The sequence below is a fragment of the Zea mays genome, chromosome 4, assembly GCF_902167145.1.
Source record: "Zea mays cultivar B73 chromosome 4, Zm-B73-REFERENCE-NAM-5.0, whole genome shotgun sequence".
NCBI lineage: Eukaryota > Viridiplantae > Streptophyta > Magnoliopsida > Poales > Poaceae > Zea > Zea mays.
In genome coordinates, this window is record NC_050099.1 from 244,788,716 (window position 1) to 244,811,714 (window position 22,999).

General features: G+C 44.3%; 2 protein-coding genes across 4 annotated transcripts; one reads left to right on the forward strand and one right to left on the reverse strand.

Moving 5' to 3' along the window:
- Positions 1-431: 431 nt before the first annotated feature.
- On the forward strand, positions 432-4,457 carry LOC100284619 (uncharacterized). Of its 3 annotated transcripts, none has more exons than XM_008679116.3 (5): positions 432-750; positions 1,684-2,094; positions 2,596-2,799; positions 3,475-3,652; positions 3,749-4,457. In XM_008679116.3, exons 1-5 carry the CDS (start codon positions 601-603, stop codon positions 3,865-3,867), a joined length of 1,062 nt encoding a protein of 353 aa, XP_008677338.1. In that variant the 5' UTR covers positions 432-600; the 3' UTR covers positions 3,868-4,457. The 3 variants fall into 3 exon arrangements, with proteins under 3 accessions (XP_008677338.1, NP_001358945.1, XP_008677339.1); NM_001372016.1 differs by having other exon boundaries at positions 496-750; positions 1,689-2,094; positions 3,749-4,230; XM_008679117.4 differs by lacking the exon at positions 432-750 and adding an exon at positions 835-920.
- Positions 4,458-4,908: 451 nt separating this feature from the next.
- On the reverse strand, positions 4,909-8,300 carry LOC100193703 (uncharacterized). The gene is made up of 8 exons (NM_001138795.1): positions 8,129-8,300; positions 7,955-8,009; positions 7,799-7,875; positions 6,809-6,898; positions 6,673-6,743; positions 5,687-6,521; positions 5,488-5,570; positions 4,909-5,300 (listed from the first exon to the last, which is right to left on the reverse strand). The coding sequence occupies exons 1-8, from the start codon at positions 8,183-8,185 to the stop codon at positions 5,255-5,257; spliced, it is 1,314 nt and encodes a 437-aa protein (NP_001132267.1). The 5' UTR covers positions 8,186-8,300; the 3' UTR covers positions 4,909-5,254.
- Between the last annotated feature and the right edge of the window lie 14,699 nt (positions 8,301-22,999).

Consider the following 22,999-nt stretch of genomic DNA (forward strand, 5'->3'; position numbering starts at 1 on the left):
ACATGAACACGTGGTGTACGTAAAAATAAACCTGAATAAATAGGTGTTTCTCTAAAAAGTAGACTCAGAGAAAAAACACATTGCATATGAGGTGATCGGATCTAGATTTAATGTATCAAAATGTGTTTGTATCTAGTAACTGTTTACATATTAGTTGTGTTTATAATAGTTTTAGAGATTTCAAACAAAGTCTAAGATCATCTTTAGCAAATCGTGTATATAGACGTACAAAACACTAATTTGTAAAGCAAAGTTTGAAATAGTGGATGGTGGTAACGAGAGACTGCAGGTGATTGGAGAAAGAATTTAGCAAAAAGGAGAAAAAATCAATAGAAATATATCTAGAAAATCCCTAGGTCTGTTATTAAGTTGAGCTTTATGCATGCTGAGTGGGACACAAAATAGCAGAGTACAGTAGCCCTAGCTGTGGTTGGCCAATCCTGACACATTATCCTCTCCACCTCTTCAGAATCCGGACCTCGGCAGAGTCCAGTACTCCAGTCCCTTGTGCATCTCGGCCTCTCCACTCTCCTTTCCACGCCCGTCCAGTCCTCTAATCTGACCCCTCTTCTCCAGCCGGCCGGAGATGGTCTCGCTGCGATGCACAACCGCGCACCACTCCCTCCTCGGCTCGCCGACCTGCCTCGCGCGCCCGCGGCGGCGGGCGTGCCCCGTCGTGCGCGCTGCCGTCGCCGTGGAGGCCGGCGCGCAGGCCAAGGTCTCACTCATCCGAATTGGGACGCGTGGGAGGTGATCAAATTCCACCCTTTCTGCGGTTTCTTTGGTTGGGATGGCGATGAATGTGTGGTTTTGTTGCTCAAAATCGTGTCTTTAGGTTTTGTTAGCAGTTGCATTTGGGGACGGCGGCTATGCGTTGCGAGCGCCTGAGAGATCCTGTGTTTAGCTCTACCGCCGGGAATGTGAGTTTTGAGATGTGGCTCTGAACCTATTGCGTCTCTATTACTAGGTGTTGAATATTGTGGATAATTTGGTGAAATTTAAAGGAAAGGAGTGTCGAGAATCTTTAGCAGAAAGGGTGCACTTCTTTGTTAAGTAGGATGCAATTCCGGATCAGTAGTAACTGGGCGTTGACCTTGATAAAGCTTAATAATGGCTCTTAATAGTCGGCAAAATTGTACATTTTAGATGTTATACATACTATTTTGTGTCAACACCATAGATGCTGTATTGTTCTTGTGCTATTCTCATGGTAGCTAGTGGTTTCATGTCAGTGTTTACAAGGATGTTGTCTTTACAAGTCTTTTCTTTGACTTAGGGCGGTGTTTGGTTCCTTGAGTCACCCTCCTAAACTAAACTAAACTTTAGTCCCTAAAATTTCTATTTGGAACATCTCCTTTAGTCACATTGTTTGGCAGTTTAGGACTAAAAGTGACAAATTTAGTCACTAAATTTTAGGAGGTGGGATCCAAACACCCCCTTAGTCCTAGCAAATTTACTATTTTTCTTCGATCTTACAGAAATTCTATGCTTTTCAGACATTTTTCTTTTGTTGGGAGAAATTTATTCAAGAACCAGTTTAAAAAGGAATAGAAAAAAGTTACTCAAGGGAACTCACTGTTTACTGCCAAAGCAAAATTTTCCTTCCACTTTTCACTTGAAAGTGTAGTTTGCTTTTTTCATGTGGAATGCACAAATTTGTAACTCTTGTCATTGGTTATTTAGGACAGTCCTCTTGCTCTTGCACAAGCCCACGAAACTCGAGAAAAACTGAAAGCCACACACTCTGAGTTAGCTGAGGAGAGGGCCATTGAGATCGTCATCATAAAGACCACAGGAGACATGATCTTGGACAAACCCCTTGCAGACATTGGAGGCAAGGGTTTATTCACCAAGGAGATAGATGATGCGCTCTTGCAGGGAAGGATTGATATCGCTGTTCACTCTATGAAAGATGTTCCAACATATCTACCTGAAGGCACAATATTGCCCTGTAACCTACCACGAGAAGATGTCAGAGACGCATTCATATGTTTGACTGCAAATTCGCTTGCAGAGCTTCCTGCTGGCAGTGTTATTGGAAGTGCTTCTCTGCGGAGACAATCTCAGATTCTCTACAGATATCCATCACTGAAAGTAAGTATAATGGTTTTGCTCATCACACTTTCCCTCCCCACCCCCTAGACTTGTGAATTTAGTGCTAGCCGATTCACGAATGCGTTCATAGATATTTCCCAGTATTGTGAGTCTTTCCCCATTGCATATAAAGAGAGGGAGCTTTCCGAGCTCATTCTCTCTAGTCCAGAACATAGATCTTTCTATCAGCTGCAGTTCTCAACTCTTTTGTATACTGTTAAAAAAACATAAATATGTATATTTATTATTTCTATCATTGTGAAGCTGTTGTTTTCAATGCCATACATGTGAGAAGATGCCTATCCTAGAGGCACTATTGCAATTTTTTTGGTTATAAAGAGGATTCTGTCCGGTTGACGGTTGTAGACTCTCGCCTCAGTCTTGTACTTAGTTATTTAGAGGCCTATAATTTTTTTATTGTATTTATAAGCGTGTTTTGAACTTTTGATTAGACATTGACCCTGATTAGTTTCGTGCTTAACAGTATTGAATGCTTTTCAGGTAGTTAACTTCAGAGGAAACGTTCAGACACGGTTAAGGAAACTCAAGGAGGGAGATGTCTCTGCTACATTGTTGGCACTGGCTGGATTAAGGCGGCTAAATATGGCAGAAAATGCAACTGCTGTACTATCAGTGGAAGAAATGCTTCCAGCAGTTGCCCAAGGTGCTATTGGAATAGCTTGCCGAAGCAATGATGACAAAATGGTAAGGGGTCCAGTGTTGTAGTATGCTGGTAGATGGAGAAAACATGGTGCTTGCATGATTCTATATACATGTATCTTACACTAGCTTTGCTATCTTTTCTCTATTGAACTTTGCACACTACTTTGATTAAGTGATAAGAAAGGACTGATTTAGAATTAGGAATCATTGATGTCACTAGCTGACTAGCATATGCTGTGTCATTGTCTCTTGTGCACATAGTAAATTTTCATTGTGTTTACACAAGTCGTTGCTGTGGATTTCCTTCCTCCCTGGTGATAAGGTCAAGTGACCGTTTTATGGTCCCGAATAATAACCAATTTATATGATGCTGTTTAGGCAGCACAGATGATTGTTTTAAGATCTGATTTCTTTGACATTCCACTCTTTGCGTTTTTATTTATCAAGTCTACTTTATTTATTGCTTCTTTGTCCTGGCCCTGTTGCATGTTGTGGCTTTTCAGAAAGCATTTAATCATTGAAACTATGCCTTATAGTATGTATTTATATTTCTAATTTCTGAGTGCACATTGTTGTTTTATTCTGCAATGTACATGAATTTTCTATGCAGCTATGTAGAGCATGCAAGACGCTTGCTGGGTTCATGGTCATTTTGACAACATTTTTTTGGCAAAAAATGATGAGATCTCCCATCCTTTGCTCCCTTTTTTTTTGTAGATGGAGTATCTATCAGCGTTGAACCATGAAGATACCAGATTAGCTGTTGCATGTGAAAGAGAATTTTTGGCAGTTCTTGATGGTAACTGCCGAACTCCAATTGCAGCCTATGCTTACCGTGACAATGATGGGAATTGCTCATTCCGCGGTCTATTGTCTTCCCCAGATGGATCTAAAGGTATCCTTGATTTTCGACTGAAAAGAGCTTACAGTGATTTTGTTGTTTCCATCATTGAACGGCAACACCTTGTCACTTTTATGGTTCTGCTTACAGTATTTGAGACAACAAGAAGTGGACCGTACTCTTTTGACGACATGGTTGAGATGGGCAAAGATGCTGGTCATGAGCTGAAGGCAAAGGCTGGGCCTGGCTTCTTTGATAGCTTGCAATGAAAAGAATGAGCGGCCATGAGCAATTTCAATTGTCACTCTTTTGGGTAGAAACAGAGGGCCCAAGTAGAGTGTTGAGAGGTTTGTTTTTGTTTATTCTTTCTCCTACTAGTTCTGCTAGAGAAGGGTGTACCTGGTGTAGTGGTGAGCTGAGTCATCAGGTCGCGGGTTCGAAGCATCCAGTCTCCGTATTTGTGGGAGAAGGTTTGTCTCGGTTTATCTCTTTTCCGCTACTCATATGGGAGAAATGTGGGAGCCTCAGTCTGCTCTTTTTTTTTTCCATACTAGTTCTGCTAGTGCCTTGTACTATCACTCGTATTGAGCAGCCCCATTCAGCTTTGTAGTATCTCACTCTGGGTTAGAGCCTTTATAGGTATCTGCACAGCACAGCTATATGTTTTGTCGAAGAGGTATCTGCACAGCTACGTTCTCGGAAGACTCCAGCAGCCAGCTGCGTCAGCACGATCAGATCAGTCATGCTCGTGCCCATCCAGCAGCCAGCAGTCGAGATTTCAGATTTGTTGCAGCGAATATGATTTTAAAAGTCTGAACCGATTTGCTGCAGCGAATATGGTTTAAAAAACCGGACCGAAGGCAGTTTTGATATTCGGGTTGTTCACTTCGGATTGAAATTATAGAGATAAAAATACAGTAAAAACAAAGAAGCTGGTATGGATTAAAGAACGAACAAGTTGATTAATGTGATGTTTACTCCGGATCTAGATATAAAAATGTGCATATGCATATTTCCCCCACGTTGTTCCAATATAACATTGTCATCCATTTTTATGTTTTGTCGAGATTTGGATGTTAGAAAATGTGCATGTACGTAACGTCAGTTTCACCGCTGCACAAGCGGTTTGGCAGCGCAGCAGGTGCGCCTCTCGTCTCCTCCACTCCAAGACAGTACTAGACAGCAACAGTCCTGACTGACCGGACCGATCCTGTGCGATCAGAACAGCCAGGCATGGATTCCAAATTCCCAAGGTAAATTTTTTTTGGAGACATGGCAACTTTAGAAGAATGGGTGGCACACAAGGAACTGATGTTATGTTTAGCGGTTCAGAGAGAACGGTCTCAATACATAAAAAGACCGACGAGGCCACGAAAACCACCGCACAGGTTTTTTTTAATATATGAGGATGTTCATGTTTCTCATGAAACCAGACTATGAGACTGGCATGTTTGTCCTTTTATTGACACGTCATCACATATGCTTGTAACATTCCACGCAGCACTGCAGAGTGCAGAGCATAACTCAGCGAAAGAAACTCTATCTACAGGTGACATGCGGCTGAAAAACGGAGTTCATATGGTGGGCTGGCGGCCACCACCACCTGGACCATTCTTTAGACGGTTCTTGATGCAGAGGACGGCGCAAAAGGCCCCTCTACTCGGCGTTTTCGTCGAGGTGGATAAGCTTCCCGCTGATCCTCCTGGCAAGATGGACCACCATACAATTACATACAGGCATCAGCACACCTACGTGATTCCATTTCGTACGAACACATCTAGCTGCTCCAGTAACCAGCAGAACTCCAAACCGGAACACCGAACACCCTAGACAGCTCTCTGCACCTGCACGGACACGCAGGGTCGTAACAGAAAGAAAAAAAAACAAACCTTTCATGCCGAGGCTTCTCGTCAGACAGAACCTTCAGCAGCCTCTCCTCGAACGGCGTCGCGTGCCAGCTTACCTTCTGGTCCTGGCAACAGGGCAAAAGACTAGCGTAAAAAAACCGTGTCGCCTCACGAATCATACTTTGCAAGCCAATCACAAATTCACAATATGGTGCGTGTGCGTGCGTGCGTGCGTTCGTACCTCCTTGTATTTGGTTGTGGTGTTCGGGATGCCGTTGCCGTCCCACGCCTTGGGCAGCACAGGAGTAGGCTTGTCGGTCTCCCCCTCCCAGTCCAACCCGAACGCAGGAAAGAAGGGCACATCAGAGACGTTCGCCCCACACCGTGTCTTCTCCTCCTCCGTTCCAACAAAATTGCTGCTGCCGTCGTCGGGGCTGCCGTCATCCGCGGACGATGACGATGGCTTCAGCCAATGAGACAGGCTTGCGACACCACGCTTCCCGCGTCCAGAACTTCGCGTCGATAGCTCTTCGCGTCCGTCCTGCTGTTCCAAGCCGTTCTGGCACTTGGGTTCATCGGGCGACATCACTCCGTCCTGCGCTGCACGGCTGTAAGTATTTGGGAAGGATCCGTGCTCTGAAGATCCGGCGAACGCTGAACGTGTAGGCGGCTGGTGAGCCTTGTCGCCGGAACCTGCTGCGCTCAGGTTCCTTCTTTTTGGAGGGTTGGGTGATAGCACAGTAGGAGACTCGGCGGCTTTCAGTTCCATCCACTGCATCTTGTTCTCGATGGGGCGCAGGACAGGGTAGATGAACGCCCTCGCGCGCTTCCCAGGCTTCCAAGCCTCCTTGTGAGCGGCGGCGTATACGGTGCCAGGAGTCTGGATGTCACCCCTGAGCACCAGAGGGGTTGGATAGGGCGAGTCACTGGAGTCGGTGCTTTGGTCTCTCACCACGTTCTGGTGGCACGAAGGCTTAACTTCTTCTAAGGATGGTTGAGTCTCTGATCCCGTCCTGAGAGTCCTCCCTTCATCAGTGTCCTGCTTATGTAGTACATCGTGATCATCGGAGTTGAGCCTGCATTGAAATTTTGAAATGAATCATGCTCGTCAGAGTTGAGTCCGTACTGAAAATTTGAAATAGAAAATTCACCAAATTATGATAATGGGGTAAATGTACTTGTCCACAGGTAACCCACTCGTGAAAAAGAATGGAAGTGATTACTCACAGTTCAGATGAGTTCTCTTCAACTACCACTACATGTTTCGTCTGCTGCACGTTGGTCGGTGTATCGCCGCACTGTAAACACCCCAAAAAATCAGATGGCGAATTTTAAGACAAGCTTGCGGATGAAAGATTCTTACCTCGTTAGCATCTTCTGAGTTGATTGGGATTGAATCTAGAATTTCCGGTGGGGTCTGTGATATTGTGCCACATGATTTGAGATAATTTGCCTGATTGTCATGGAATTCCATAGAACACGTTTTAATGAGATATGTTTTTTTTTTGCATGAGACTTCAAAATACAGCAGAATTACAAAAGCTGAAAGATAATAGTGATTATGCATATTAACCAATATACCTTCGTTAAACATTTAAAGATATGTTTTCCTATAAATCTCACATGTATATAGACCAAGTATTCTCAAAAAGAGATAGGTACTCACATGCAACAAACACGCCAAATCTTATTGTGTTTTCATTCACAATGCCTTGGGTTTTTTTTTTCTTTAGAAGTTGAAATTGAATTGACTGTGCACACATGAACATATGTAGAGTATCCCGTTATTTGTACGGTGAGGAAATCACCTCCAGTGGGAGGATGCGCTACATTCAGTCTTAACACGAACTAAAAATAGAGCTTTGATCAGTTTCTACATGCATGTCGACAAAAAAAAATACTTATAGGGATGTGCTTCTACTAATTTACACAGGTCAGTGGCAATTTGATTGTAGCAGAAATTCCAGTTTCATAAAAGAAAACATAAACTCTGTCTTTCTTATCGGCAAATGTTGTCTTCTTGGTGCAGCTTATACTATGGTTAAAATGATGGTCAGCTATGAGTCAAACAGGGGTCATAGCTTCGTCCAGATAGTCACCTGCCAGCTAAACCTAGATGACACACTACACATCGGTTTGAACCTTCTGCATGATAATCGGAAGCATGCTGTAAAATCATAAACCTGAATTGAGTATCTAAAAACGTAACGGACAACAACCGGTGGCAGTAAAGAGACTGTCTGATTCAATTTTCAGCACTTCTCGCCTCCAGTAACGATTAAGCCCGATTACTCAAATACAATTTTACACAGCTAGTAAGTAGTAACAAATACAGGAGAATACTGGTCGGAACCTCTCTCCGAAGCTCGTCGTCGACTCCGTGGTCAGTAGCCGCCTCGACATCCAGCTTTCCAGTCGCTTCATCAAGCTCTGAGGACAATATAGCACAATACAACTAAGGATTTCCTAAGGCCTTAAAAGAACAGCAAAATGTGGCATGGCGACGTACTCTTCTCGTCGTTGACAAAGGCGTCCCCGATGCGGCTCTCCCTCACGAGCGGGTCCTGAAGAAAGCAAACAGGCAGACAGATTCAATATCGCCACTACCGCCCGCACCAGATCCAAAGCAGAAATAGAAATGGAGAACCGCGAGATTTGAGAGGTCGCAGGTGGATTTGCTCACGCGGAGATCGCCCGACGGGTTGGAGCCGCCCCGGAAGCAGGAGAGGAAGCAGCCCATGACCAAGGAAACCCAACAGTCGCGCCGCCGCCGCCGCGGGTTTGGGGTAGGTAGGGTTTAGGGATCGGGAGCGGAGGAACGGAAATGGAAAGAGGAAAGGAGGTGGCCACGGGCGAGGCCGCGAGGGTAGCCGGTGGCGGAAGCAGCGGGATTTGAATGGAGGGGGAGGGCGAAATGGGGAAGCGAACGGGAAGATCCTGCCTGGTCTGGGCTTTGTGGGCCTCCTCGACAGATTAAAACGGACGTAACTAATGGGCCGAATCCGAGAAGCCGGTCCCCCGGTTTGGATCAGCATTCCGGGTTGCTTCTCACCATCACGCTTGTATCCGAAGCCGTACCGCAAGGACCAAAAAAAAAAAGTGGTCGTTGCCCCGCGTCCAAAGAAGAGCCCTCCCCAGTCCCCACCCACCCCCAGCCCCACACGGTGCCCCACCGCTCATGTGACCCTCGCGCCTCTACGTTAGACTGGCTTCAACGGTGGACGCTCTCCTCCCCTTCCCTTGATTTAGCGTCCGCAGTATCACGCTACCGCGCACATCGGTGACCGCTAAAGGTGCTACAATGATAGGGGATGCTCCAGGCATTCACCAGATCTGGGGGACCGAGTCGACCCCCTATCCTCGAGCAACGTGCGCAATATTGTGTTTGCAGTAGAAAATATATTGATAAGGGTGATGTATAATTAGGTAAAACAATATTTTATGGTAGTAGTGGGGTATAGGGGGAGTATTTAGGGGGAACCGCTGCGGGAGATGAAAAAATAGGGGGAAAGAGAACGCTGACGTGGCACGTGAGTGGGATATAGGGGGAGAAATTTAAAGGAAACCGCTGAACACAGTCTTAGGGTTCTATCAGCCCACTCTCGCCGCCGCACTCCACTCAGCTCTCGTCGACGCCTACCCAGACATGGTTCGCCAAAGTTAGCTTGTTTGGACAACTTCGGCTTCAAAAAATTTAGTGGAGTTGATAGAAATGTCATTAGGTGTTCCATAAAATCCTTAAACTGAATCTATAAGCCTTTAAAAGACATTTAGATTAGTCATTTTATTTATTATTTAAATTAAAAATATTTTTAAAACTATTTAAATTGATATTATAAATTACAGCTTCACACTGAACTTGAAACCTGGAGCCATCCCAAGCACACCCTTCGTATGGTATGCAGTGTGCAGTCCGTGAACTTGCCTAAATTGTTGTCTTGTTGTCATCGTTACATGCTTAGATGGAAAAATCTGGAAAACTCATAGCGAAGTGGGACACTAGAGCAGCTAAGATTCACAATAAAAGTGGTTGTTGCATGGAACCTATTGGTTAACATGGGTTATGGGGTTAGGGATAGTTTACGCAACACGTTACATGGTAATTATGTGAAACTTTAGTTGAGTGTTTCTAAGGCATGCATAAGTTCAGGTAACTGTAGGGTTAATCCATGCCTTTCGGATTTGTGTTATAGTAATTTGTCTGCTGTCCTGAATGATATGCTTACATTTTCTTTTGTTATTATTCTCATCTTTTGCGTTTATGTTTAGTACATGACACTTTTCATGAATATAAACATTTTTTAGAGGAAGTTAAGAAATGTGATCTTAGGATATTAGGGAAAGCACATGAACTATTCTTTTTCAATGAACTTAGGTACGTAGAACTCCTTTATGTTAAGTATTTGCCAATGAACTTAGGGAACAATATTTGCCAGTGTAATTCTTGTATTGTGTTAATCTAAGTCTCTTGGTATCTTTGTCTTGATATCTTGGTTTAGATTGAGATGTTGAGTAGCATGAATCTCATATACATCATATGACAACACTTAGTGTTATTCTACAGATGAAGTTATGGGCTAAGGTACATGATGTGAATTGCCCCAAAGATCGAACACTGAGCTCCATGGAAATTATTTCTTTAGTTTCTTTTCATCTACAGGTAATGTGTATAAGTGAGTGCTTTTAGATTCATGTATTGTGTCATTACAAACTGTCCAGAAAAATGAATGTTATAACTACTCTAGCCATTGGTTATACTTTCAATACAAAATGTCGTTTGCGATCTGTACCATCGTATTTGCTGCTGAGAACTAGTGCCTAAATTAATGTCGAGGGGTTGTCTTACCACTCGTAAGTCGAGCTTTTTTAGAGCCTAATTTGTAGTACCACCATGTATAAATTACTTTTTGTCGTTATAATAGTAATCCAGCGACATGATCCTAGTCACAACATGCTCATGCTCTACCATTAAAGAAGTTCTGCATATTTAGTTAGTTTAATATTCTTGATCTGTACCTTTGATTTTTGGGGCCCTAGGTACATATTTGAAGCTGTAATAACGAGTATCATGTGTTCAGATCATATAGGACAAGAAGTTTTATCTTGAAGTGCCATATTAGGTGTCATATTACCAACCAACATGAAGTGCCATAGAAATTACGAGGAGATATAGGAAATGAGTTTTATCTTGATAAAATCTAGCGAGTAAGAATACAAGGAGGACGTTCACAAGAGAATCAACACCTACATTTTTGCCACCAGAACAAGGCTACACATTTGCCACCAACTACATATGACTCGGCCTTGTCCGAAACTAGCACCTACATCTTGGCTTTCTCCTTGTCTGGAATCACCACCTCCGATCATTTCAGCAATGCCATCAGCTTGTACATCATTTTCTTTGGATCTATCAGCACCTTGATGAAAACTAGGTCATCCCTTGCCTTCTGTAGCACGCACATCGCCCATGAACAGATGAACAACATAAGTCTTTTTCTTACCTTTCCCTGTTACTATTGTTGTTGCAAAGCTATGCTAAAATTACAAAGTCTGTTCAGTCTATTTGTATGACAAAAACTATACATCTGATTAAATGGGTCCTTTCACTATCGTCCACTTGCTAAATTTGTATTTTTTGCTTCTTTGCACAACTATCAGCTAGTACTGCTATGGAAGCAACAAACCATGGTCGCGTCCCAAATGTCGTCTCTTGCACCACCGGCACCGAATCCCCGTGGACAACACCCACCTCGCTATTGTTGTGCCAGCCGCGTCCCAAGCGTCGCCTCTCCAGTGTTCCAAGTGCCACGTCCTAATCCAACGGTTGCAGCCCCGATTCACAGGCATTGTATAAATATCGGTTAGGGGGCCGACATATCCAACACTCGTGTTTTCCCAAAACCATAAAGACACAATTTTCAATTACGATCAATCTAATGTCCAACTGATCGGAAGATTGTGATATATGGCGATGGACTCTAGTGCACCAAGCTGCCAACGCCACCGGTGAACGACACCGAGAAGACTTCGAGAGGCGGGGATCCAACTTCCCACCAGCAAGGAGGAGGGATGTAGGGAGGAGGCGACCATTTCTCTCAGGACACTGCCGCCATCACCACTGCTACGCTCAACGTTAATCAAGAAGGTATGCCTCTTAAACCTCTCACTAGGTGAGTGCCCATGTGTTACGACGGAAGTAAAAAAAATGTATGAAACATAGAAATGGAACGACAAACATCACTATGATTTGCAAAATCTGTGTGGTAAACATTATCAATATCAAACAAATTATTTCTAAAGAGTCAATTTAGAATTTTGTAATGACAGACAAATATGACGACAACCATACACTAATCTAATAATTTTTAGCGATATTGATAAGTCGTTGTTGTATGTTTGCAGGATAACATATCGGCACGAATTGTTCTCATAACTTAACAGATCAATCACAAAGTTCCTTCGAATAATCTTTGCATCCTACACACAAAGCCATAAGAGAACATGAAACGAAGCATCATTATCAATATGGATGAATTGATTCTGCTATGGTACTATAAAAATAGCTTGCCATATAATACGAACCAAGTTTTTTTTATTTTAAAGTGCAAAAATTAGCAACCTAATGAAAATGTTACTCAAGTAACAATGGAACTGAAAACAGATGGAGAGTGCAAAAGCTCAACTTTGTTGTATCATCAAACGTGTAGAAATTCACGGTTTCATTCATTTAGGCAATGACACCTTAAAGACAATGAATCCTATAAAGAAAATGATGCTTTATTTGAGTATCTGACATTAAATAAATGGTTGCAATATTAAATTCGCATCGACTTGTGAACTTAACGACGAATATTTCAAATTATTTAAATTCTAAATTAGTAATTTATAAAATAAAATTTGTCGTAGGGGCTAGATCTTAATTAAACCTAGATATTATGGGATAGAATAAAATTTGTACCTTGGAACATCAGCAGGGCAGAGGAGCACGTCGAGGCTTCGACAACGACGTAGCAAGGACAAGCACGCCAGGGAGAAGATCACTGCGCAAGCGAACTCAACGCGGAGCAGCGTACGAAGGAGAAGCGACACTCGGCGCAGCTTCGGACATCAGGCGCACACGACTCAAGCATGCAACAATTAGTGATGACGACGAACTTGGACGATAGCAACTTTCAGCGTCGCGAACAGAGGGCGCACGTCTAGCTGACAGCAAGGAACAAGCGATGCAAAAAGAGAAACAAGCAGGGGATGTGGCTCGGATGTTGTGGGGAAGAAGGTCATGATCCTGCAATTTATAGAGCAGTGAGAGACGAGAGCGTCGGGGAAAGAGATCGTTGCTGCCATTAATGGCGTGCAAGAGAAGAAATAAATCTATAAATTGGGGAAATAAATATGAGGAAGATGAAAGGAATTCATGTCAATCGGGGAAACAGATATGGGGAAGATGAAAGGAATTCACGTACAAGGGAAGGAGATCGAAAAAAGGGATTCACTTACAAGGGAAGGACCGAAGGAGATCGGAAAAAAGGAAAACAAACCTGGCGGATGCTACATTCCCTACGGACGTTGGCTACAGGCATTGACACACATATAAACAAACCAAGTGCTCGGGTATCATGACATGGCCATGGGCTTCCCTGTTCCCTGCCCTTCCCCGTCACTACTTGGCACACCAAAGAGAGGCAACCTCACGATCGACCTACATCTCTTTGTTTAGATAACAACAGGCGAGTTGAGGCCCAACACATATATATTTGATATGCTCTCGTTATTATTACTTTTAGTTAAAAGTTACACGGGAATGCTGCACGGAGAGCGTTTCACGCGAGTTCATCCGCTTAAGCAGCGACGCGTGTGTGTGCGGTACAGTGGTCCCGTTTAGCTGTTGGTCGGCGTGGGTGTGGGCCCGCAGCCGTCTCCTCTCAGGTCGTCCCATCTGTCTCCTCTCAGGTCGTCCCGTCCAAGGAGCGACGGCAACCAGGGACGACGCGTGGGTTGTGCTCGCCCGGCGCTTCGCCGTTAACCGTGTGGATCTCTGGAGGGACGACGCGTGGGTTGTGCCCGCCCGGCGCTTCGCCTTTAGCCGCGTCGATCTCGGGTACGGCAACGCGGATCTCGGCTGCGACACGGCTCCCAACGGCAGCGCGCCGACGTCCGCTCGCGAGGACGGCGGTCGTGGCTGTCGAGAGAGCGGATGGCTTCGTCCACAGCTGTCGGGCGTGCATGGTGCCGCGACCTGGACGGCTCGGATCGGATCTGCGACGAACGGCGCGGGCGACCGGAACTGCGACAAAGTGACGCCGGCCAAGGATGGCGCGTGGGTTGTGGCCGGCGCTTCGCCGTTAGTCAGGTCGGTGCTCTCCTCTTCTGCGCCTCTTCTGTGGATCTCGACCTACGCCGTTGTGCTCCGCGGTGCCTGTGCCCATAGCGTTAGGTGAGAGTTAGTCACCGGATTCTAAAGTCCCACAAATCCGAGCCCTGCCTTGCCTCGATGCGTGCTCCGCATCCGTCCCGTCGCCTCTGCTTTTCCAACAGCGTCGGCTCGCTGTGCTTCTGTCCTTTGCCATAGCGCCCATGCTGCTGCTTTTTATTTTACTACATATATGGAGCACCTTCGCTCGTGTCTTCCTCTTTCCCTCGGCCTGGTACCTGGCGGAAGCGCCTTTCTCCTCCTCGACTCTGTCGCCGTCGTCCGTTCCTTTCTTCGGATCCTAATTTCTCTTGTGTCGATTCCTACTCATCTCTTTGTTGGATCCGTGTGCGTTGGCTCATAGTGTCTGTTGTTCTTGTAGATCTGCTACGTAGCAGAAGGGCAGACACACGCAGATCCTCTGGCTATCCTGTCGGTCTCTTCTGCATCTGTTCCAGGTGAGCCAGTCCTTCCACCATTCCTCTCTTTGTTATCTTGATTTGGTGTCGTGATTCATTTGGTCCTACACGTTTTAGCGCTACTTTCTATTCTGTTTGCATGCATAGATGGTTGTTTCCCATTTCACTGAGAAGTCTATCTGCATTAGAAAAGGCAAATGCCAGGTGTCAACGACAACATAAAAAGAATACTAACATTGCAAAGTGGTTTCCAAGGTTGAGCTGTTCTTTTAAATTTTAGACAAATGAAATGCTGCAAAATAGGTAGTGTTCAAAACGTGAGCTCATTACAGAAACGAATAAATCCCATCCACTGGTCCATTGTTATCACCTTGTAGTCATTTTGGTACTGAAACACATTTCAAATTTAGCATGTCAATTAAGCACCGAGCCTCAATGAAGAAAGCATGAACAAAACCACAGAAGATCCTACTACCACTAAAGGCTGAACCTGGACACTAATCTGCACCTGAACTATAATCCGGACACACAAGCTTATTTGCCAACAACATTCAGCACCCCATGGCCAGCCACAATTTCCCAGACATCACTTTTCATTACATTCAACACCCTGAGGTTTGTTGTTGTTGGATCACTTTCAACATGGTTTGGCAAAGCTAAGTGCTTGTACATGCCATCTGAACACTTTACCTAAGCATTAGCAAGATACGTTAGAAATTAGACTTACCTGAACAAATACTGAATGAGTATAAAAGTTGTGTACTATTATATTTGCGCCAAGAAGTGCCATCAGTGAATAAGCGCTTTCACCACTCAACTTGGGAAACATCGCATTCATATTGACTGGGGTATGTGGGTGACTGATTAATAAACCAAGCACAAAACAAAGAAGTGTAAATCCAGCTATACATGCATTACATATCCCAGCCACCTTATCTTAGAATGAGCATGAGTAGGAAACAAGAATTACATAAGGTCGAATACTTTAGAAGGTAATCATTTTATGATGGGGTTATTTTGGGATTTATAGATTTACCAGTCGGGAGAGTGTGTATGGTAGTAGATTAACAACAACACTTGCAAAACATATGGCTGTGATAAGATTGTCGTGTTCAAACACAAGGTTGAACCCCACTGCCATGCCTGCAATCTGAAGTAGCCAAATGTTAAGTGTTACACTTATAAGGTGAGAACTACGACATGCTCTGATAAGGAGTAATGAGTACTCCAAAAATAAATGCATGCATAGCATGATTACATAAACATCCCAGAATGAATCACAACAGAGCGAAAAAACCATAAGTTTGTAGGCATACCATTGTCAATTCAGAGGTCACTAAGGATAGCCATGCCTAGAGACCAAGAATAACACATATCACCTTACTGTATTCCAGGCAGCAGATCTATCAGTCATGTAGAAGTACAGAAAGTAAGGTTGATATCTCCAAAAGACTATGCAGGAAACAATTTAAAAGGCTTTAGAATGAAAAGAACACTAAATTGATAGAACTTAAACTCCAAACTATAAAGTTTATGGTTGGCAGTTCTCCTTGTTTCTTATCTGCATCTAATACTAAAAGAAGGAATTTTCATTCATGCCCCGGTCCGTCTGTCCCTCCACTCCCGAAGCATAATTCCTAACTGGTTTTACTGAGAGTAGCAGTACGTAATGAATTAGAGATACGAATCCTAATTGGTTTACTGTCGTGATGAATTAGAATAAGAATCCAAATTAGTTTACTGTCTCGTCCATGACCCGAACTCACAACATGTGAGTAACTAAGTTAAAATAGGGACGTCCAACAAAGTATAGAGTCTGATTCCAAGATGTATTTACCTCAAAATTGAGCCTCAATGAAGAAAGCATGAACAAAACCACAGAAGAAAAGTATAATCCATTACCATGAGGTAATTATTAAGCTTGTCAACCTGAGGGCGGAACTGTAAGCCTAATACTAGATTCAGCAACTCACAAGCAGCTGGTATTTCTATACATTTCTTCTTATCCTCTGAGGAAAGATAATCATTGTGAAAAATCACAGAAATAGCAGTCATCCTAATCACTTTGCTTTGGAGCATTATAATTTACAATAGAAACCAACCATACCTGTGAGGCAATAACGAAATGCATATATGTAGAAATCCTGGAAACTGGATGGCCTTGTAACCTGGAAATTCAAGCCAGTTCTCCGTTCATCCTGATAACATAAAAACATGTATTAGTCAACACTTGAAAACATAGAACAATTTTTTAGTATTAGAACTAAATCAGGTCCTTCATTGAACACTTGAATAGCAGTATGTAATGCATACCAGGGTAAAACAACCTTGCTTATCACAGCATGTGCCTCTTCTGTGGATCTCGTCATACGCCGCTGTGCTCCGCGGTGCCTTTGCCCATAGCATGTGCCTTTCCTGTGAGGGCCCTGATTTACACCTGCATTAACCAAAGAAATAGGGTCTGTTTCTGATGCACCTGCATGTATATTATCTCATTCATGGTATTCTTGGAAAAAGAACAAGGGAATGAAAAGAAAAACAGAGATAAGATATGACACACTCAAATAATTCAAGTGGACTTTTCAGATTAGGTGTGGTCGTGTGGCGCTTCCTTAGCTGTCATTATGTCGCACATCAATTTCTTGGAACTGTACTTTTTTAGGGAGAGACAGAGTTATCTAGGCTATCGCCATGCCTAAGATTAAGTTAGAAAATATGGCTCGACCAACATATTAGAATACAAATTAGCTTATGTGGCTTTACAAATATGGCTTTCTCAACTGGGTCACCAATTGTCCTGAACAAATGATGGCCCATAGACCGAATCCTACACTCCAAAATCTTTGGTGGAGCAGATTGACTAGCATGCAATACCTAGGAACTCATATTACAAGACATTGGTACGTACTTCTGTTCTCAAGGTCTGTAGACACTTCAGAATCAGCGTGCTTGCAGCTTGCTCATCGGTTCTATTGCCGCTCTTGCTGCCTTCTTTCTCGTAGAGACACAACTGCATTACCTTCCCTTCCATACGACCACGACCCTGTTAGTTCTGTATCCATGTTTTGTGTGCACTGCCAATGATGGATGGGGGCACACGTGAGAGCATGGCGTGCTGCCGTCAAAGCCCGAGTGCTCAGCGTTCTGCGATTTTGTGAGGTATGTACTGGTATAGCTACCTTCTTTAGGTTTAATATGGCCCCTGGTTATGCCAGTCTAGCTCTTTCCCTTTCGCCTACACAAACATAGAACCGTTTCGTCTTTGAACAACTGCTGTCGAGCACATTAGCTGGCTTCCCAGCGTTTCACGGGACCTCCTCCTCTTCCCGCCAACTGCCTACTTTGTCGCAGAGATATGCCTGTGGTATCTCCCCTTCCATACGAACATGTCAGTTTGACATTCCTGTTGTTGTGTGTGCTGCTGCTAATGGATGGGGGCACATGTGAGAACATGGCGTGTTGCCGTCGAAACCCCATTGCCCAATGTTCTGCAATTTCCCAAAGTCTGCACTAATATTATGCGTTCTTTGAGTTGAATATAGCCTTTGTTTAAGGCAATCCGTCTCTTTCCATTTCGCATAGACAACCGAACGTTCATTATGTCTTTGAACAGCTACTATCGAACACATGAACACACTTGATCAGCCATCCGCTTCGGCGCCAACACATGCGTCGCGTTATGCAATTTTGTTGCGTTCTCAGCAGGTTCGTCAAAAGCGGCCAGGTTAGTGACTGTCAAGCTTTTGATGCTGCTTGTATCTACTACAACTCTATGCTCATACTAAGATGCGTGTGCACGCCGTTTGTAGGCAACAAGTCCTTACTCGACTTTCCTACGACGATTGCCACTGCTAACAGACACCATCGCAAACAGAGAATGTGTCGTACGCCTGCGTCTGCTGAACGAGCATGTGCCAACAATGGTTTTCCCTACCACATGTCTTTTCCAAAATAATCTTTTGGTTTCATATCTAGTGCACGTTAAAGAAAGTCTATGAAATTCTGCTCGCCTTCCTGCTTATAGTTAGCACGGATGGAGCCTCACCGCCTCTTGAGCGATCATACATCGAGCTGCTTAAAGGTACTTGTGTACCACCTAGACTATTTTCTCTACATGTTCCTAAAGTAATCCTTGCAGCGTTTACACATATTTGCCTGTAGAGACTTACAAAGATCGCTCATACTATGGTGGCCCATCGGACGAGTGCCCACATTGTGGCGCCGTTTTCTGGTTTCAAGAACAGGTCAAACGTGTGTCTGCTGTTGCGCAGCGCAGGCTTGTGTACAACCTTTGTTGCAGAGGAGGCAAGATTGTTTTGGAGCCTTACAAATGTCCACCGGCGCCCTTATGTGACCTGCTGCGATTCGATGGTGATAGTCGTGCCAGAAGGTTCCTTAGGCAAATTCGCTCATACAATTCCCTTTACGCGTTTACCTCACTAGGCGCCATCGTTGATAGATCGATAAATAACAGTACTGCACCTTATGCTTTCAAAATCAATGGTGTCATACACCATCGCATTGGCTCGCTACAACCCAGTCATGGATTGCGACCACAGTTTGCACAACTTTACATATATGACACTAAACACGAAGTGCAAAATAGGCTGGGCATGTTTGAGAATGAGCCTGATGTCCATGATCGCCCGGATCCAGAGGTGACCCGTTTATTACTTAACATGCTAGATGAGCATAACAAGCTGGTCGCGGCATTTCGCTTTGCTAAAAACGTTTAGATGAAGAAGGCGACCAAAATGTGACGTTGCGATTGTTAGGCTGTAACACACGTCATGACGCACAATACAACTTACCGGCCAATGGTGAGCTCGCTGCTGTAATAGTGGGTGATTGCTTACCTTCACAATACAAGTACGATGTCCTCGTGCACGCTAGAGAGGGTGGACTCAAACACGTTTCGTGCTTGTACCCGTCCTACATGGCCCTGCAGTACCTGCTGCTTTTCCCTTACGGTGATCATGGATATCACCTTGGAATAAAATACACTGACGTGGGAGAAGGCGATGCCACATGCCGCAAGTATGTTACGATGCTTGAATTTGTTAGACATCGTTCACACTATAGGCTCAACGAACCGAACCCATTCACTTGCTATGGTAGGCTGAGCAACCAGCTAGTTGTCGATGCGTATTCTACGATCGAGGCATCTCGATTGCAATTCATAGCGGACCACCAAAAAAATTGCGTTGTGAATCCGTACAGGGGATAACCGATGCCATTGGCAGGGGTCTCACCAGTGCAGATTCAGTTGGTGGAAGAGTGATCGTGCCTGCATCTTTTACGGGTGGCCGAAGGTACCATGTAATGAACTACCAAGACGCGATGGCCATCTGCAGAGTGTACGGCCCACCAGATCTCTTCGTCACCTTCACATGCAACCCTAAATGGAAGGAGATAGTCGATGTGCTTCACTTCGAGCCTGGTCAGCAGGCATGCGATCGTTCCGATATCGTTGTAAGGGCCTTCCATATGAAGGTCGATGAATTCATAGCAGACATTAGAGAAAATAAAATTTTTGGTCCTATCCGTGCTGGTGAGCTTCATCTTAACTTGACACATTGAGTGGTCCCTTAATATTGCTTTGCATGCTCTCATCTGTAGCCTTTCCTATGCAGTGATTTATACCGTAGAATTCCAAAAAAGGGGCCTACCACACATACACTGTCTTCTATGGTTGCTTGGTGGTCGTTCAAAGACAGAGGCCTGTGCCATTGACGCTTTCATATGTGCTGAGATACCTAACGTTGCCATAGACCCCTTGGGTTATGCTCTCGTTGATGAATTCATGATACATGGTCCATGCTGTGATTACAACAGGCGGTGTCCATGCATGAAAAACGACAGATGCTCTAAGAAATTCCCTAAGACGTACCAAGACGAGACTGTCATTGACGCTTTTGGCTATACCCTTTATAGAAGACGAAACAGATGCCGGTTCGTAGTAAAAGGTGGAGTAAAATTAGACAATAGGAGCGTAGTGCCATACAATATGCAATTGCTCAAAAATACAATGCCCATATTAATGTCGAGTGGTGCAACAAAACACACATGATCAAGTACTTGTTTAAATATGTTACCAAGGGAAGTGATCGAGCCAAGATATATTTTGAGTTGACTGCAAACACAACTAATGCATCTCCAGGCCCTCAAATAGCCCTGCCAAATGAGGTTCGCGAATACATAGATGCCAGATACTTATCAACATGTGAAGCTCTATGGCGAATCTTCGAATTTGACATTCACTTTAGAGTACCTTCTGTGGAACGTCTGGCGGTGCACTTACCTGAAAAAAAGTCGTGCAGTACGAGCCTGGGACAGACCTACAAGCATTGCTTTTGAGCCGTGCAGCAAAGAAGACAATGTTAACTGAATGGTTTGAAACAAACATGAAACATAGTGATGCACGTCACCTGACTTATTGTGATTTCCCCAAAGAGTGGTCGTGGGACGTTTCTATTAGGTGTTGGTGTAGAAGGAGGTTGTCGTCTGCCAAGATTGGTCGCATGTACTACGTGCACCAAACAGCTGGGGAGCTATACTATCTACGCATGCTCTTGATGTTTGTTTTAGGTGCGACGAGCTTCGTTGATATAAGGACCTTCCAAAATACTGTGTACGAAACATTCAGAGAGGCGTGCGAAGCACGTGGTTTGCTCGAAGGTGACAACGAGTGGAACCTTCTATTTGATGAGGCAATAGTCTCTGCCTCGGCGTTTCAGCTTCGACAAATGTTCGTTACCATTGTCGTTCATTGTCCTGTTTGCAATGTCCGTGCTTTGTTTGACAAATATTGGATCTACTTCACCGATGACATACACTGTGGTCTTAGAGAAGCCCTTAGCAACCTGCACTACACAGCTCCACATGAACAACTCCTTACGTTGCTTTTGAGGAAGCTAGCAGACACGTTCGCTAACAGTGGTGCCAACATAGCTGATTATGACCTTCCAATCTTATCATCATGTGTGTGACGTAGTGTTTGGCAACTGGCTGATAAACGACGAACTGAGTCCTGAACCATTGCTATTGCGTGACCATGCTGTCGCTGCTGTCTGCAGTTGAATGCTGACCAACGGCTCATTTTCGAAAAGCTGACTGAATCTGCGCTCTCCTGCTCATCGGGCATATTTTTCGTATGTGGACATGGTGGGACGGGTAAAACTTTCTTGTGGAACGCTATACTCATGCATTTGAGGTCCCAACAAAAAATTGTGTTGTTTGTAGCGTCCTCCGGCGTGGCTTCACTACTATTACCAAAAGGCCATACTGCTCATTCACGTTTCAAAATACCCTTCGATCTAGATGAGGGTGGTGTTTGTGGTGTCAAGAGAGGTACCATGTTGTCTGAACTTATACAGCAGACTTCTCTTGTCATATGGGACGAGGCGCCGATGACCCATAGACATTGCTTTGAGGCCCTAGACAGGACTATGTGTGATATTCTTTCGGAACATAGAGCGGAAAATGCGAACATCCCATTTGGTGGCAAACCTGTTGTGCTTGGAGGAGACTTTCGCCAGATTTTACCCGTGGTGCGCAAAGGTTCACGATCTGCAATAGTGAACGCATCAATTGCCAGCTCACCGTCGTGGCAACACGCTACTGTTTTGAAACTACGAACAAATATGAGGCTCTCCAACCCATCTTTACATGGTAAGGAACGTGTGGACTTGGAACAGTTTAGCAAATGGGTCTTAGATATCGGCGATGGTGCTCTGCCAGCGATGACAAGAGGAGACGAGTCCGAACCTACATGGATTACGATTCCTGAAGATTTGTTGATACATACGGATGGTGATGATGCTGCGGCACTCATATCCGAGGTCTACCCAGATTTGTTAGAGAAATATATGGACCCTACATAATTAGCTACACGCGCCATTGTATGTCCTAATAACCTTACAATCGATAAAATAAACGACTACATTGTCTCAATGCTCCCTGGACATGGTGTCCAATGCCTTAGCTGCGACACGATCTCAAAGGCGTCTGAACGCATACCTGATTTTGACATGCTATATCCTACTGAATTCCTAAACTCTATTAATGCAGCAAATTTCCCTTGCCACAAACTCGTGCTAAAAAGAGGCATCACAGTCATGTTGTTATGTAACTTGAACCAGACCGCAGGGCTTTGTAATGGAACATGGATGCTTGTAACTGAGGCCGGACATCGTGTTCTTAAATGCGTAGTACTAACGCCCTTCGGAGTCGACGAAGAGGTTTTCATACCGAGGATTGCGCTTAACACTACCGATGTCAAATGGCCCTTCACATTGCAAAGAAGACAATTTCCGATACGAATATGCTATGCCATGACGATTAATAAGAGCTAGGGTCAGACCCTCTCAACGGTTGGCCTCTACCTTGACAGGCCTGTGTTTATGCATGGTCAGCTTTACGTCGTTGTTTCAAGGGTTACATCTAGAAGTGGTCTTAGAATTTTGATTGAAAATCCTGATGGTTCCTGCGGATCACAGACTCGAAACGTTGTTTACCGAGAAGTGTTGTGGGCCGTAGATGCGGACCCCCTGCAGACTTCTTATTGCATAATCGACTCAGACCTGTACATAACCAATGTGTAAAATAAAAATGTGTATACCGGCAACGCGTTTAGTTATCGTACCTATTCTGTTCTATGACTGCTTCCCCACCAAAAGAATTTTTGGTCTCCTATATTGTTTGTCTAGCGGCCTACCGGCAAGCG

What these genes read in the sequence shown, in the direction of transcription:
- LOC100284619 (NM_001372016.1), top strand. Translation starts at nt 587, where the DNA reads ATGGTCTCGCTGCGATGCACAACCGCGCACCACTCCCTCCTCGGCTCG. An exon ending in ACAGATATCCATCACTGAAA is followed by an intron (nt 2,095 to 2,595) that starts GTAAGTATAATG and finishes AATGCTTTTCAG; the next exon opens with GTAGTTAACTTCAGAGGAAA. An exon ending in GAAGCAATGATGACAAAATG is followed by an intron (nt 2,800 to 3,474) that starts GTAAGGGGTCCA and finishes TTTTTTTTGTAG; the next exon opens with ATGGAGTATCTATCAGCGTT.
- LOC100193703 (NM_001138795.1), bottom strand. Translation starts at nt 8,185, where the DNA reads ATGGGCTGCTTCCTCTCCTGCTTCCGGGGCGGCTCCAACCCGTCGGGC. An exon ending in ACCCGTCGGGCGATCTCCGC is followed by an intron (nt 8,010 to 8,128) that starts GTGAGCAAATCC and finishes TGCTTTCTTCAG; the next exon opens with GACCCGCTCGTGAGGGAGAG. An exon ending in ACTCAGAAGATGCTAACGAG is followed by an intron (nt 6,744 to 6,808) that starts GTAAGAATCTTT and finishes GGGTGTTTACAG; the next exon opens with TGCGGCGATACACCGACCAA.